At 35.7% G+C, this 17685-nt stretch overlaps 2 protein-coding genes and 1 long non-coding RNA gene across 4 annotated transcripts; all 3 read left to right on the plus strand.

Moving 5' to 3' along the window:
* Positions 1–3572: 3572 nt before the first annotated feature.
* Positions 3573–4770, plus strand: LOC125206362 (40S ribosomal protein S27-2-like). The gene is made up of 3 exons (XM_048105628.1): positions 3573–3588; positions 4231–4327; positions 4401–4770. The coding sequence occupies exons 1-3, from the start codon at positions 3573–3575 to the stop codon at positions 4525–4527; spliced, it is 240 nt and encodes a 79-aa protein (XP_047961585.1). The 3' UTR covers positions 4528–4770.
* A 2901-nt stretch (positions 4771–7671) lies between these two features.
* LOC125208130 lies at positions 7672–10495 on the plus strand. 2 transcript variants are annotated; one of them, XR_007174060.1, is made up of 4 exons: positions 7672–7791; positions 9232–9447; positions 9834–9977; positions 10229–10495. It is a non-coding gene; the product is annotated as an uncharacterized LOC125208130 (long non-coding RNA). The 2 variants fall into 2 exon arrangements; XR_007174061.1 differs by lacking the exon at positions 7672–7791 and adding an exon at positions 8634–8683.
* A 4403-nt stretch (positions 10496–14898) lies between these two features.
* LOC125203246 (ethylene-responsive transcription factor LEP-like) lies at positions 14899–15865 on the plus strand. The gene has a single exon (XM_048101556.1). It carries the CDS (start codon positions 15009–15011, stop codon positions 15705–15707), a length of 699 nt encoding a protein of 232 aa, XP_047957513.1. The 5' UTR covers positions 14899–15008; the 3' UTR covers positions 15708–15865.
* Positions 15866–17685: the final 1820 nt, after the last annotated feature.

Raw genomic sequence — 17685 nt, forward strand, 5'->3', positions numbered from 1 at the left:
TGCAGGGGGGGTTGCAGGGGCGTGGGTCACCTGTGAGGGGACCCGGTATATCGGCCGTCTCTTGATTTTTTGACGGCGTCGTCTCACACTTCGGACCCTGGGCCGAGACGCAGCTTCATCGGCGATAGCGATGACCTTCGCTGCCAGGATGACATGGGGATCGATCTCATGATCCTGGATATCTCCTGCTCGGCGAAGTGGCCGCGCCGAAGAAGAAGACGAGGGGGACGGCGCGAAGGCGGTTGGCGAGTCATCGCAGCCCGTGTTAGAGTCCCCCGGCCCGAGGAAGTGGACGGAGGATGAGTACGTCGGCGTGGCAAAGGGGTGGTTGTCGGTTTGCGACGATCCGCTTGTTGCGAACAACCAGCGTGTCGTCAACATGGGAAGTGGGCAGATTAGAGCAGCCTACAGTGAGGAACTGCCCCGCCAGGAAAAGGACTACAGCCAACGAGGAGGTGCCTGGAAGGGGTGGGAACGTATGGGGGCCTCCGCGTCGGCCAATTTCTGCATGTCGAGGAGTTTCCGTCTCCTCCTTCATTTACAGGTCGCGCCCGCCCGATTGGACAGAAGCGGGCGCAGCGAGCTGCGAGGGGCGGATCCCCCCTATCGCCCCGCGAGGTCCAGTCCTCCGCCCTCCCACCCGCCCCACTCGAGTACACTCTCCATTCGCGTAACCATACGCGGGATCAGATGTACAAGGTCTTACAAGAGTGGAGGGCCGCCACTGACCCCACGGAGAAGATGTTTCTTCAGGAGATGCTCGAGAGCATGCGTGCCGATTTAGCCGCCGCGAGGGCACGGCTTGCGGGTTCCGACGTGGGCTCAGATACCACGGGTGGCGGCAGCGGCAGCGGGGGCGGCGACGGCGACGGAGACGGCGACGAGGAGTAGAGAGCGGCGGGGCCCGTGTGTTGAAGCCCTTTTTTTTTTTGAAAAGAATCATGTATTTTTTTAAAAAAAAAATTTGTACTTTTTTTTTTAATGGAATGGATTATTTTTCCCGTATATGTGTCGTAAATTTAATTCCGTATTTTAATTCCGTAAATGTAGTGTATTTTGAATTATTTTTATTGCGGCTGGCCTATGGCTGGCCTAAATCTGATGTGGCAGGGGGTTTTTTGAGTGTTGCTGACGTGGCAGGGGAGAGAATGGCTGGCCTATGGCTGGCCTATTTACCATTGCGGATGCTCTAACGTTAGTATTTTTCAATTCGATCCTTTCGAGATTAGGATTACATTAATTTCCTCACCCTTCGAGATTAGGATTACATTAATTTCCTCACCCTTCGAGATTAGGCATTAAGCTAATCTTTCAGGAATATAGAATTAAGATATGAGAATTTTCAGAATAAACATTTTTTTATTTTTTTATATATTTCTCTTTTTTTTATTAGTTATTTCCTTTTTAGTAGTTATAAATTAACCAAACTACCCATCATATTTTGACCCAATTATTCAAATTTTCAATTAAAATTCTCTCCCACTCCAGTCACTGGCAATTCAATCGTATGTCACACCACAAATCATTTTTCCTTTTGAATTTCCGAAAACTCAGTTACGTATGGGAGTTCTAATAGTAGTATATGTTACATTATTAAATTGATAATTTAATACTCCCTCTGTCCCATAAAAGTTGATATAAAACTTTTGGCCACGGAGATTAAGAATTTATATATTAAATAAATAACAAAGATGAAAAAAGTAGGAAGGATAAGAGAGAGAAAAGTAAATGATGGAATAAAGTAGAAGTGATTAGATGTTTTGTCTTATGTTAAAAAAGAAAATGACTCAACTTTGTTGGGACGGATTTAAAAGAAATACGACTCAACTTTTATGGGAGGGAGGGAGTGCTAATATTTAGTTGCAATAATTGTTTCTCCCACTTTGATCTCATTTTTTTTATAAATCCATTAAAAAATACGTTTGTAAAGAAGAGTAGTAAACCACCAATATTCATATTCCACTTTGGCACAGAGGAGGATGTAGGCAATAGCGGAGGCGGCAGGAAGAGGAGGGTGTAGGCGGAGGCAGAGGCATTGGGAAAAAGAGGGTGAATAATTCGCATGTCTCAATCTCATATTCTGAAAGGTTAGCGAATTTAATTCATAATTTAAAAAGGTCAACCAATTAAGATGCATGTTTCAAAATCTCTCATTTAAGAGAAGGCTGGCAGTTCGATGGATCCTCTAATTGTTCTCTTATCTACTCGTTGTTATCTCTTAACATGTTTTTGTAGGAAAACATGAAACATGTGGGAAATTTGAAAAGGCTAGGCCTTTGGCCTTTCATCTTTTGGTAACCTCCAAATGCATTATGGTATGCCTTAATGTCAAGACCTTTGAGGTGGTCTCCCTATCCTATAAATAGGTGGAGTTTGGGAGAGGAGAACACACCAACAATCATTCTCTCTTCTCTCTAATCTCTCAAGCATTCTAGTTCCATTTTAGAAGCATTGCATAGCTCGGTTCTCGCCTTCAATTCAAGTTCGTCGGAGCCTACGAGTTTGAGGTGCTTCAACTCAGTAGGAGGAAAGTCGTTTCATCTTTGGGGACGTTGCGTCAATCCGTGAGCACTAGCCGGGGCGTATCTCGTCTTGCGGAGAGAGGGTTACCTCGACTCGACTTGAAGAAGACTATAGTTTGCATCTTGTTCCTTTTTTATTGTATTTACTTTGTTTTATTTACCTTCTAGTTTTTAGTTCTTTTGTAATAGCAAGAGTTGTTCGTGTAAAGGCTACACTATTTCCAACAGTGTTTATGATTTGAAATGTTTGTTCATATTTATAATTTTATAATTAAACGGACATCCATTTATCCAAGTTACATTTTCAACTAAATTACGTTGTCACCGAGTATGCAATAACATTATTAAGAATATAATGGAGTATAAATTAATAGTTTAAACAATATCTTTCAAACCTAGACAATCAATATTGAGAACAGTTGATGTGATAATAATATTCATATATATTTGAGAATATAGACATATAATTGCAAAATTATACAGGTTGAGATAAAATTGAAAATCAGTACTACTACTATTATTAACATATAAAGTAAATAAAACTGTATTTTATTTCTTTAGTCTTTTTTCTTTTGAGTATTTTTGTTCAATGCGAATTCCCTTTGGATTCTAAAAATAATATTCATATAAATATTAGAGATATTGGCCCTTAATGTCATGGAATTTTAAAATAATTTGGGATTTTCCCCCGAACTTTCAACTAAGCAAATAATAGCACGAACTTTCCTCGAGTTTATTATTTTTCACCAGCAACAAAATTTTGACTATATTAATTGATTAAAGAACAATTTTTTATGTTGTGCATAAAAAGAACTATCCTCAAAGATTGAAGAACTTGAAACTCTCGAAGTTGTTGTCGAGAAATTACAAAAAAAAAATCGTATCAGGATATTATTTGCCGAAATTTTATCGCCGGTGAGAAATAAACTCGGATAAAGTTCGTGATATTATTTGTCAAATTGAAAGTTCGTGGGAAGAACCAACTTTTTATAAAATCTAGGGATATTGGTTTCTAAAATCATTAACTTTGTCTAAAATTTGGTATTTCCCATGAACCTTGAAATTGGTATATTATATCAAAGCTTTGCATTTTGTTTGGTATTTCCCAAACTCACTCAAATAAGATATTTCCATCAAAATCTTATTTTAGGTAGGCAACCGTTATACGTTTTATGATATTTTAAATAACTTTTAAGTTCATAACATGTGTGATGAAAAGTCAAGTTGAAAGCCACATTGATTTAATTGTGCCAAGTATGATAAAAAAAAGCCTTGTAAGTTAGTTAAATATAGTACTTCGCATTCCGTGTGAAATAACAAACAAAGTGCAAAATTTGTAATATAAAGTACAATTTTAAAGTTCATGGAAAATACTAAATTTTAGGAACCAATTACCTTAAAATCTACTCTTCTAATAATAGAGGCGAATATCCCTAAAATAAATCATTGAATTAAGTAATGGATTAGTTTGGGCTAATTTGTAGTAACTTTACGGGACTGCATCGGATTTCGCAGCTTTTATAAATCATTGTTAACCTAGTCTTTCTTCCGGCGTCAGTTTAGCGATCCGCACCCTTCCGTCCTCTCCTCTCCGTGAAGGGTTCCGGCAGATAAAAAAGAAGAAAACAATGGTAAATCTATCGATAAGATAGCAAATCTTCTGAATTTCACGCCGCGACGTCGCTTACTTTTTTCCTTTTGTAAATAGGTTTTGAGCTTGAGAAAAGGAAGCACAAGCTCAAGCGCCTAGTTCAATCGCCCAATTCTTTCTTCATGGATGTCAAATGCCAGGGATGCTTTAACATGTAGGTTTTGGAATTGGAATAATTCTTGTTCATATCAATTAATTTGTTAACATATGCTTGTTTCAACCTTCAGAACTACTGTGTTCAGCCACTCGCAGACGGTGGTTGTGTGCGGAAACTGTCAGACGGTGCTGTGCCAGCCCACGGGCGGACGCGCCAAGCTCACCGAGGGCTGCTCCTTCCGAAAAAAGGGCGATTGAAGATGATAAACTATGAGATCCGGAATTACTTTTTTTTGGTTGCGTTGATCTGTTGGATTTCCTCTGAACTCGACACATCCTGCATCTGTTTTTTTTTTCCCGATATGTTGGTTTTGTCACTAGATATTGCAGAGATTATGCATTAATTGTGATTTTATTTACTGGTGGTAAATTGTATCAACCCAAATTCGATAGAACATTATAGCCCATAGGAGACTGTTAGTACTGAATTTTATTTTATAACTGCACAATTTTAACCTTTCGCTTTAATTGATCTCTATAATTTTGAGATACATAGCTTAACTTTTAGCTAGCAGTTGGTATGCCATGAAAATCCCACGAGTTCATGGTTTACGAAAATGTGGTGTTGAAGTTATTTGTATACTATAGAAATTGGCATTCATACGTAATTTTTTGGATTATTTGATTCAGTATCAAAAGAGAAATTAAAAATTAATAGTAAGCAGGATTTAACTATACATATGTTTATTTTATTATTTAAATTCAATACTTAAATTATAAGTCCATGAATAATGTATAAGTTGTAATGGAAAGTAAAAGATGTCTTATTAGTCAAGACTCAAGAGGCTTGGGGTTAAATGACCCGACCCCACATACATAACTAATTTTTACAGGATAATGCATGCGATGACAAAATATTTGGTTGACACTGTAATGCATGTGATATTTCAAAGATTTTGTAAGATAATGCAAGTAGCACCAAATTCATATCTGCAAATGCATGTGATAAAGAACTGATGTTTGTGACATCTCAATTACTTTCGTAGGAATATGCATATGACACCAAAACTCATATCTGCAAATGCATGTGATAAATTCATGTGATAAAGTAATGATGTTTGTGACATCTCAAATACTTTTGCAAGAAAATGCATGTGTCACGAAAATCATATCTAAAAAAATGCATGTGATAAAAAAATAATCTTTGTGACATCTCAATTGCTTTTGCAGAAGATGCATGTGACCATATCACATAAACTTAATATTACACAAATTTATATTACATAAAGTACAAACAAAGATCACACCAACACACACCAAACTAACATTACATAATTAAAAGCACACCAAACTAATATTACTTAAACTAATGTCACACCAAACGAATACTTCTATTACATAACTTATTGTCACACCAAATTCATATCAAACTAAAATCATTCATTTTTTAAACACAATCTCCATTAGTTGATGTTTCATCTCTTGATCTTCTGGGGACAAGTGCTCTTTGTCCAACAACTTAATCAACATTTTTTGGTACATCTTCATAGAGGGCATTTCCAGCTTTTCATGCTCTATATGCAGTCGAGTCTTCACTAGTTCGTTTTCATTATCTTTAGCTAGCCTTAGTGCATGAAGTTCTGCAACAACTTGAGCATTAGTAAAAATCAGATTGTGTTACCTTACTTTTTCCTTTTCTTTTTGCCTTGTCTCTCTGCCTATAGGCCGAGAACTAGTTGAATGTCCAGATGTAGGAGTTTTCGGATTTAAAGGGATAGTATACTCACCAGATTCAGAAGTCTTTGTCCTCTTTGAATTGCTACCATTATGTTCATAAGCAACATTTTCATTGTCAAGAAATACCTATGTTGTATCATGAATACTCCACTTTAGATGTTTGCTCATAACTTTATTAAACACTATCAAATCTTGAAATTTGTTGCCGCCTCCTGCTTGGTAGATGCTATGAGCTTCATCTCAACATCTTGGTCACTCATTCCACTCCTCCTTCGCACGTTTGCTTCTCTGCAAGCAGCCACCCATTTGCTTGCATTTTCGTTAAGTCGTTTCCATCAACTTTTTATAGAATCCACATTTCTTTTGTTAATTTCAGCTGGATTTTCTGCTTAACTTTCATGATGCAATTTTTTCACACGTACCCATAGTGCATATCCCTTCTGATGTTTACCACACACACTATCTACGCTTGCATAGACCCAAGAAGACTTAAGTGCTAAATTTTCTTTCACAACCCCACTTACATTGTTTGAGCTCCTCTTCTTTTTGTTCGCTTGTTGGGCATCTCCGAACAAGTTTTGGGTGACATTGTTTGATATGAGAATTTCAGTAGATATAGGAATTTGGCTTAGATTTGGAGATAATTCAAAGTTTTGTGACTCTAGATTTGAAAATGATTGGGGATTTTTGATAAGGTGGTGCAAAATTTGAAAAATTTTGCGAACTTGGATATTCTGATGATTGTTGATAATTTTGGGAATTAAAATAGTTTGGAAAACAAGGGCGATAATTTGGATGATATGGATCCATAAAACCAAATTTATCAAAACATGAATGAAAGGACGATAATTTGAATTATTTGGTTTGCTTTTGTGATGAGTTCTACATGTTAAGTGAGATATATACAGAAAAGTGAAGCACAGTGTAGTAGTAAATAATAAAAATAATAAAATTAAAATAAAATAATAAAAAATGAAGTAGTTCACGTCATTTTATAGAAGAGTGATTCACATGATTTTTTTGGAAGAATAATTCACATAATATTTGAAAAGATATATAGAAATAAATGTAATAATCATTGAATAAAATAAATTAATAATTAATAAAACAATCAAAATTTAATGTAGTACAAAAATTTTGAGATTGAAAATGTGACGTAGAATTATATTATTATTATTATTGTGCAAATTTATTACAACATACATCTATATCAAAAATTAAGTAATAAAATAAATTAATAATAAAAAGTGAAAAAATAAAAATAACAAATATTTTAATATTCAGCCAATATAATAAGACAGGTGGCATATGCCCTCACTTTTTTCTAATGGCGGCAGGGTGCTCCGCATAGATGGGAGGCGGTTGGTTTTAATTACTTCCTCCGTCCCTGAATAAGAGTAGCACTTTTTTATTTTGTCCGTTCTCGATTAAAAGTAGCACTAAATAGGTCTCATATTCTACTAATTCACTTCACTCACATTTTATTATAAAACTAATATAAAAGTAAGTCACACATTCCACTAACTTTTTCAATAACCTTTTTATTTACATTTCTTAAAACGCATGTCCGGTCAAAGTGCTTATCCTAATTGGAGAAGGAGGGAGTAGTTTAGAATTACTTTTATTTATGCTTATTTTGTGTGATATTGTGGAATGCCACGGTGGAGGTGGTCTTAGAAAGGTGAGAAAACCACCCTACGCCGTGAAGCGCTGCCGCCAATTCCCCATTCTCCGCGGCGGAGGCTGTACTGTCAGCCACTCTGTCGAATGCTTCATCGTCACCAGGTAATTAGTTACTAATATTCTAGTGAGAACCACAGAACAGAACATCACCATTATAGGAAGAAATATGCTGATTCTGTTTCTTCATTGTGCGCTGTTTCATTATATTTTGGTTGTTGGGTTGCTATGTCAGTATGCTCCAAAGATATTGGTTTAGATTTAGGTTGAGAAAATCGCAAAGGTGAATTATTGCGCTTATGGGGGACGACCTGATCAAATGTTGCTAATTATCTGAAACTAAGGAAAGGGAGTTCAAAGTTGAGGATCTGGGAAAATATCCGTCCCATTAGAAATGAAACATTTGCTTTTCGGCACATGATTTTATGTAGTGTTGTTCTATGAGTCAATGAGGAGTGAATAAAGTAAGAGATAGATGATGTTGTTTCCATTTTAGGAAATATTTCTTTTTTAATGGGACAATCAACGTTTCATTTTTAATGGGACAGAAGGAAGGAGTATGTTTCTTTTGGAATATTGAAATCCTGTTATATTGTTGACAGCCTTCGGGTTCATGACTGCTTGGTTGGTTCTCTTAGACTGGTGTTAGAATGGACCACTCTCAGTGAAGATTAATGTAGTTTTCCTTTGGGAGTTAGTCTTGATTTTCCTCTATTTGGTGTGGGGTTCTGTCATGTAGACGGCAACCTCAATATTTCATTTGTGCATATACTCTGAAGTTTGATGTAGTTTTGGTGTGGACTGTTAAATTGTAAACTTGGATACTTTGGAATTTTTTTTCTTGAGATTTTCTTTCTGCTATTCAATGTGATTAACTTGAACGCTCAGCTTTGGGCTGGCTTGGCCTGACAGCTCGTGCAGGCTGGGCTGGGCTGATGAGGGATATGTACGGTGCCTAACCTCAGTCAGTACATTTCTCCTGATGGCCGGGGTCATGGTCAGTCAGCTCTGATAGCTCTATACCTAGACATAAAGCATAGTAGTTTGCTACTTAAACAAATTAAGACATGTGAATCAAGACACTTATGTGGTTTTTATTGGATTATAAGTGAAAGAAATTTCGAAAAGGGCTCCAAATATATGCCATCCAAAAGTCCAAATGCTCCCAGCCTCTTCTTTACGCCCAACTTGTAGTTTTGTCTCGTTTTATTTTACCACACCTCACCATTTCTGTCTTTCTTGAATCAAATTTTTCAGTGTGAAATGTAGATATCTGATTCCACAGGTAAGTTGATCTAGAAATAGTAATTACTCAAGTGACTTTGATTGTTTTGGTTGACTCACCATATTTTCAGCAATATGATCTTATCTTTCTATTAAGTACTGTTTTAGTTTGATTGTGAATGGTAAATATTATTCGAAGTTTTAATTTCACCATATGACAGTAATTGTCAGCTATTTGATTCTGAATGGTAAATATTAGTCGAAGCCTTACTTTCACCACATGGCAGTAATTCTAAGCAGTTTTTGGAAAAAACGTTACAGCTCATTGGTCTTGTGCTTATGAAAGCATATAACGACATTTTACAACAATGGTGACATTGAGGAGCCTGAAGATAAAGACATCGACATGCAATGATGCAAGAGAACAACAAAAGAGCTCCACTACTATGACTCTATGAGAAAGAGGTCGAAAGAGAGTCCGCTAAAATTGCTGATATGAAGGCAAAAGGCTCTGATTTATATGATCTCAAAAAGAAGGTTCATCATGCCCTATTTCTCTCCCAATTTCACTAATCATTACTTGATCCTGTCTTACTCTTTCTCCAAATGAAACTTAATGTGGGATTTATTTTTTGCTTTTTAACATAAATGCATGCTAGATTCTGTATTTGGAACTATCCTATTCTCAAAATTTGTGATGGACTCTCAGTCACAGGATATAAATCTGAATCTAATATAATGCTCGATTCTGCAAACCTGAAGTTTTCTAATTGAGAAATATATGGTACAAAGTTTGTCATGATCATGTCTGGATTTTCATTAGCTTGTTGAGTTTTAATTGCTAGAAGCATCTTTATTGAATAAAATATGCTTGTGTCTTTCTTGCATTTGTATGACTTGTTTTTTTTAAATATTTTGATCAGGAAAATGTGCTGGGTGAATCTAGGAAGATGATTCCTGACTGCCTCAAGAGCCTAGAGGCTGCTCTAAGTGATCTTAAAGGCACTTTGGTAATCTATCAAGCTCAAGTGCTGGCACAGCTTATCTGCTGATGGAATTTTATCTAGGTGCTAATAAATCTATTACCCTATCTATCTAGGACATTAGATCTGTCATGGAAGGTGTTCTTCAATACGTATAAATGTAAGTGATGTAGTTCAATGAGATGCAACATGGGTAAACCATAAATAGGAAGTGGTTCGAGTAAAAATTTCTATCGCAAAAACTATGAGAACTCTTACATTGAATCTATATGTAATTGCACCGCACATGTACTAAGGAACCACGAGGACCCTTAACTTGAATCTAACCGTTGCAGGTTGAAGTGAAAAGGAAGGTTCAGAGATTGATGATTCTTGGAGCACCATTACAGATTTTGAGCAGATATTTCAATTGAAAAGGAAGGTTCAGAGATTGATGATTCTTGGAGCACCATTACAGATTTTGAGCAGATATTTCAATCTACGACGCATAGCTGGAGACACTGGTGTCTATTCTCTTTGAATTGTGGTTTATGTATTAGCTTTGCTGTGGTGACTAGTGAGCTGAAAAATTGGGAATTGGCATGATTGTGAATTTGTGATCATGTTAGTTAGTTAATATGAAAACAATCTGGTCCTCATGATGTCTACTTTGTTGACCATACATCTCATTCATCAAACTATAGCTACAATTCTCTATGGTTGAAAAAAACAAGTATTTACATAGAATGGTTTTTAACAAGTATAATTATTATTTGCAGTTGAATGCTTGTTATCAACTACAGTATATGCCACTACTACATGGATATGCAATATCTATTTAGGTGTCACTCTTGAGCTCACGTGCACACATTTTAGTTAATACTATAGCATTTGTCTTTTCTTTTCTGGTCTAAAGTTTTTTTCTGGGGAAGAGGAGAAAACGAAAAACATAGTCAACAAATGTGCCAATTTCATAGCCGCAAAATCATTTACATTTACAGAAAAGTTAAGTCACTAATAGTCTTACCCACGTTTTAGTAGGACAGCATTGCGCCTTTTAACACTTAAGTTTTTTTTGTTGGCCCCACTTTCCCAACTCTTACTCTTTACTCCAACTTCATAAAAATATATAGTAGTCCTAATAAGTTCTGAAATATTTATTTCTTTTAATCTTTGGCCTGTGTAACACTATATGCCTAATGCTATACAAAAAAAAAAAAAAAAAAAAATCATCAAACGAAGTAAGTTGCAAGGTTTGCCGCCACCTCACTAATCACAAATGGTATCAAGATTCATTGACAACAGGAAAAAATATACAGTAGTAAAATTTAATTAGAAATAAATGAAGAGTCTAGATAATTGAAAGTAGACAAAGATTGTGTACAGTATCCTAGAATTGATTGAATAAGATGGTCAATCCATCAAGGGTGTCTATAGTGATTATGCTACTAAGTAGGTGCATCTTCCTAGTTAATGCTTGCATTCCACTTTCTTTGCAAGCACATGCAGACATTTTAAAAATTGAGGAGTCAATTTTTAGATTCGAGAACTCCATCACACATTTTCATATTGAAAATTTGGTCTTAATGCAGTTTGAATATCTTGGTAATCACTAAAAAGCTTGATGAGAATTAGTGCAATAGTATCCACAAATGAGTAAATCCTATAAGCATAGCTGCATAGAGTTAGAACTTTGTCTAATACAGTTTGCTTCTCTTGTATGCATGATTTATAGGCTATGTTGACCACAATAACATTTGTATCTTTCCTTTTTTATAAGAAAAAAGAAAACCAACATTCAAAATTGAGCTCGGACATAGTCATCTTAATAGATGATTCAAAACTGGATATTACTGTTTGTTGACAGACGTAAGCTGGATAGCAACGAAACATTGTCCCTCAAATTTGGGAGTTTGCATCATGTTTCTACTTTAAAACAACATTAAAATGAATCTTTTCGAGCATTTTTGGGCAGGAAATTCACACTTTTGAGACCACATGCTGGTGAATTTTTTGGCTAGACCACAATAATTTAATCTTTGCCAAATTGATTGCTTTGACTGAGTAATCACTTGAGCTCAAAATCAAAAATCAACAAAGACAAAAAAACAGCCTGAATTTTCAAATTTTCTACTTTTATATATTCCTTGAAAATGGAAAAATAGTTTTGCTGTTCATAGCCAGCTTAATTAATTTAAGGTCTTTACATATTAAATATTAAATATTCTGAATAAAATTAGACTAAATTGAACACTCAATTATTGAAGTAGTGATTCCACTTTCGACCATTGTTCTCAAACTGTTGTTGAACATACATATATATATTTTAGTATAGCCAAGTTTTGTCCTTGTTCAACCATAATCTCTTGTCACATTAACCCTGATAAATTTCTTAGCATTTCCTTGTCTGAATCCCACCCACAGTTTGTAGTTAGTGTCAATGCATGATCCAAACCTATTTTTTAAAATTACCCATATGTAAAGTTTGTGTGTGTGACTGGGCTGTGTTAGGTAGTACTGGAGTATTATTTAACCACAAAAAGAATTTAAAGTAAAAGACAATAATGTAGGTTCCCCCCTCTTCACATGGTACCCAATTAACCTTTTGATCTCTCTTGTTTTATGTTTTGGTTTAGATACCAAGAAAATCCAGGGGTTATGCCTTAATATCATGAGAATTCAACCTTGAAATAAAACATATATATAGAATAATTAATAAACATGAAAAAGTAAAGCCCAATACATGGTATTTGGATTAGTAGAAAAGTTGAGGAACATGCCATTTCAAATAATGATAAAATCTTGCCCTTAAATTGGATGCACATGGCTTTGATTATCATATTGCCCCATAATTTTCCACTATTAATCAAAAAAGGCCCCAGTTTTGCTCTTTTCCTCTTACTACAAAATTAGTTTCTATTTTGGATTCTTTTTCTTCTGAACATGCTTTCTTTAACTAATTAAACTTGACATTTATCTTTACACATGTTAACTTCTTGCGATTCTCTTATTCTTTGGAAGGTAAAAGGGAACAAGAAGTAAGTAGGATAAGGCCAATGTATATAAACATTGCTTTTCTGGCAAATGAATCCACCTAAAAGTTTTTTAATTGTATATAAATATATAAAGTATGATTTGATATGTGGTATAAACTAGACTCTACGGTGCCGCTCAGTCGCCATGACTTCATATCATATAGTATATGATTATCCATCTAGGATTAAGTTGTGAGAGATTCAATCTCATAAACAAACATAATATTTAATCATGAGATATAATCTTTAAACCGAACATGCCCTACGTAACGAGGGTTAGGTTTGGGTGAAAATCAACCTTGTCATTGTAATTAGAAACTCCTAGTAATTAATTTAGTTCATTGGTCTTGATTTATATATGAATGATCAGTGATTGATTTGCAAACGAAATATGCTTTTTTCGCATACAATAATGAGTGTTCCATAATAATGCATTTGTGTGTATAACAATACTTTAATCACGTCTTTATTTACAATAATTATATAATAATATTACAATAGTATTTGTTCATATAGTTAACACAATAAAGATGATTTTCATATGATCATCCCCTTCACACACACACACACACAATAATGCTTATTTTAAGATAATCATAAGATACAATAGTTAATACTTGCACACATTTTAGATCACACAATTATAAATATTTCAAATTGATTTCTGGTTTTGCCAGGAGAATTAGTTCCTGACTCATGTATATTTAATTTGGTTTCTTGACAAGACGGTGACCTCTTAATTAAATTAATGCCCATATACTAATCCATTTAGTTGTAATGAAATAAAAATGAAAATAAAGAAAGGCACTCAATCACATCATTATGATAAGCAAAATATATGTGGTTTGAAGTAGGGAAACCTCATACGAGAATGATTAGGGCAGTGAGCCCAATGATTGCTAGCAATCCGATTCAAATCATAATTGAATCACATAGTTTAGAGAATTGAGTAATCATCAAGTTGCAGTCTTCTTTAAGACGTGCTAAAAGTTGGAATCCCAGGAGAGAAATGCATGCTTAATTATGCTTCTAATAATCAAACTATCATGATTTTATGATACTATCACCTTTTTCCTTCACTCATATGATTAGACTTCGAATCAAGCTTCACATGCCAAGAAAGAGCAAAAGCTTTGCAAGAAGAATCTACATACGTTCTCTTTTGCTTAAAAACTGATAACTTGGTTGTACCACTCTGCCAATGCTCTCAAATTTTGATTTTGCACAAAAATTGTATCCAAATATACATACGGGGTAAACGGTTGATTTTGTGCCATCACTTGACCTGAAAACGTCCTACTGTTTAGGATATAAACCCCAAATGATGGGACAAAATCATTGCAAACGATGGAAAAAAGTTGATTCTGGTTTTGTGAATGAGATGGAGATTGTCCTACCTCAAATAAGTGCGTCTTTTGAAATAAGAATGGGAGGAGTTATTTGATTATCCTTGTATGCCACATCAAATGACAAATATGAAATAAATTGTCTACAATCACAAGCTTTTAATATAGTGTGGAACAATTTTAGTCGAAAATTAAGAGTCAATTAAAAATATAATAATATATAGGTAGAATCTTGTATGATGTGCAAAATTGAACATTAGTCAAATATGTATGTGTAATTATAAGTAGAAGCGATTGAATATGTTGATAAACTAAATGTGGAGTCGTCTGATTTTCGATTATTCAAGCACGTTGCGTAGCTAGTTCCAAAATCGTCCAATCTAATAATTGGAGGAATAATGTTTGATTTGAGTAAATAAAGAGGTGAGGATTAGCATATACTCCATAATGGCATTGGATTGAGAGATGCATATGGCTAATAATGATGCATGTGATGATCAATCCAATTTGTTTAACTAAGGAGGTCCATGTTCCCTTTTACATTACTAAATTCCCCAATATTTTAATCCAAATAATCTCCTTATTTAAACCCCACCCACACCCACAAATCATCAACAAAACGAAGCTCTCAAACACTGAAAAACATAACATAACCCCCTTCTTCTCTCTGATCACTGTCAGTAAATCTCACTTTCCAACAACTGATCATAACTGCCATCTTTTCCTCTGTCAGTCCTTTTCAACAGTCCCCCAAAATGGAAAGCCTGAGCAAGCCTCCCACCAAGTCCAAAAGAAAAGGCTCTCAGCCGTCGCCGGCAGCGGCTGAGTCCACCAACCGCTTCCTCGGCGTGAGGAGGCGGCCGTGGGGGCGGTACGCGGCCGAGATACGCGACCCGACCACAAAGGAGCGGCATTGGCTGGGCACATTCGACACGGCCGAGGAGGCCGCGTTGGCCTACGACCGGGCCGCCCGGTCCATGCGCGGGTCGCGGGCCCGGACCAACTTCGTCTACTCGGACATGCCCCCGGGCTCCTCGGTCACCTCAATCATCTCCCCCGACGAGCAGCACCGCTCCGACTTCTCCATGATCTTCGCCGGCGGCGGCGGAGGGAACAGCTCGGAGATATATTTCGGGGCGGGGGAGGGGCAGTATTCGGGGTTTCAGCTGACGGGGGCGAATGTGTACCAGGCGGGGAGCAGCCACGTGGCGGAGGAGGCTGAGCTGCCGCCGCTGCCGCCGGATATCACGAGCGGCTGCTACTCGGGGGAGCCGCCGGTGCTGTCGGAAATGGGGCATGGGGTGTTGAATGAGATGAGGTGTCTGGAGCTGTCGGAGCAGCGGCGGAGCATGGACGCGGCGGTGGGGTACGGGTACGACGGAGGGTATTACGGGGTGGAGGAGTCGATGGAGGCGGCGAGGAGTAGCTTCTCCGGCGGGTTTGGGTGGTTCTGAGTGGTCGGGGAATTTGTGTTGGTTTGTTGGATTTATTAGAATCCATGTGTGTGTTTAATTTTGGATTGTTTTTTTTTTCTTTTTTCTTTTCTCTCTTCTGTTCACATTGTAATAACCATCAGCTTATATAATGGAGTATAATGCATTGAATGGTTTTTCACTAAGATATTTTTCACAAAAATCTCTAATAAGTGGAGTATTATTTATATAGATTAACATAAACGTTAATGTTCTGAAATATTAGAGGAAAATATTTGAATTATTAATTACTGGAGTATTAACTTTGCATAAAAAATGTCCTTGTTCCATTTTCTGCATGCTGTAATCTCGGAGTTTTTTGCCAGCTACCACATTTAATGACGTGGCATTATTGCTCATCTTCGTCTTCCAACGAAAGTTTACAGTAGTACTAAAATTGATTGAAAGTTGGTTTTTAATTTCCAACAGTATCACGGCACATATTAATATATTTTTAAAATATTAATTTTTAATTTAAAATTAATTAAATAAAATTAGAATTAATATTAACTACATAAGTAACAAAATTAGATTTTACCTTTTAATTTAAAATTAATTAAATAAAATTAGAATTAATATTAACTACATAAGTAACAAAATTAGATTTTACCATTTGTAGCCTCCAATCTCAAATGCATTGCTCCGAAGTTCCATTTTATTAATTTGTGAAAACTTTTCAATTTTCCATATATGCTTTCCATATAAGTCAGATGGTTTAGGACCTCAAGCATTTAACAGACTAAATGAATAATAACTAATGATAATAAAACTAAGTATTAAGATGAAAATGTGAATTAAATAAGCATCACTCTTTTTGAAGGATCCTGAAACTATTACTACAGCAGAAACATATCAGCAGATTGCAGACACCACCGGTTAAGATATCATCAAAATATAAATGGCACACCTCCATCATTGCCGTCATCACTATCCCAATAAAGAGGCGAAGTTGATGGAGTTCCATTCTCAACCTGGCCCGAAGACCTCAATTCTATCAATGCTTCTTTAGACTGACATCTATGTTGCTCACTCAAATCTCCTTCAAACGACCTCCCATCAATCAGTGATTGATTTCTCCAAATTTGCAAAAATTTGAATTGATTTTTGGTATTTTTCTTACTTTTTGACTTCTTTTCAGTGTCAGAAAGTGTATGAAACTACATCATGGAATGCAGGGGATTTCTAAAATTATGGAATATACCTTTGGAACGAAGAGAACAACAGGAACAATTGAATCCACGGTCTCTTTCTCGGTTCTACTCTTTCAACAAACTGTGGTATCAAGAAATTGGCTATTGAATCTACGTATGGAGATTTTCGTATTCATGACACTGAGGAGAAAAGAAAATACCTTTTTGATGGAGAAGAAGAAACTGCGCTGGTACGTGAAATTTGTGAATGGAGTTGAAGAATAGTAGTATAAAAGAATTTGAGTTGGAGATTTTTAAGGTCAGTGAAGATATGGGGAAACCGTTTAGTGATGGGATTGGGAGAAATATATTTGATCAAAATTTGACTGCAAGATTAGACTAAATAATAATAGCCGGATGTGACCATCCATTAACTCCTTATTAACTTTAAATAACTTTTCACTGACTTTAAATAATAACTTCCCACTAACTTCAAATAATTACTTACTAAATTAATAAAATGAAAATATAGGAGTATCAATTATCACGTAATAATCTCATTCATCTATTTTAAAAGAATATTTCCCTTAATGCCCCGAAAACTCCTCTTTTATATATTGTATAGATATACGAGTCTTTCCGAAAGACATTAGCAAAATAATCATAGTAATACTAATTTCTATTGAAACATTAATTTGAGCCTTTTCTTTTCGGAAAATAGAGTTCGTTCATGACTTTTCAATAATATACTAGTACTACTACACTACTACATAACTTGAATTGTAGATTTGTAGTAATTCACTCCCAGCAAATATAGTTTATTTATAAAG

Source organism: Salvia hispanica, chromosome 2, assembly GCF_023119035.1.
Source record: "Salvia hispanica cultivar TCC Black 2014 chromosome 2, UniMelb_Shisp_WGS_1.0, whole genome shotgun sequence".
NCBI classification, from domain to species: Eukaryota; Viridiplantae; Streptophyta; class Magnoliopsida; order Lamiales; family Lamiaceae; genus Salvia; species Salvia hispanica.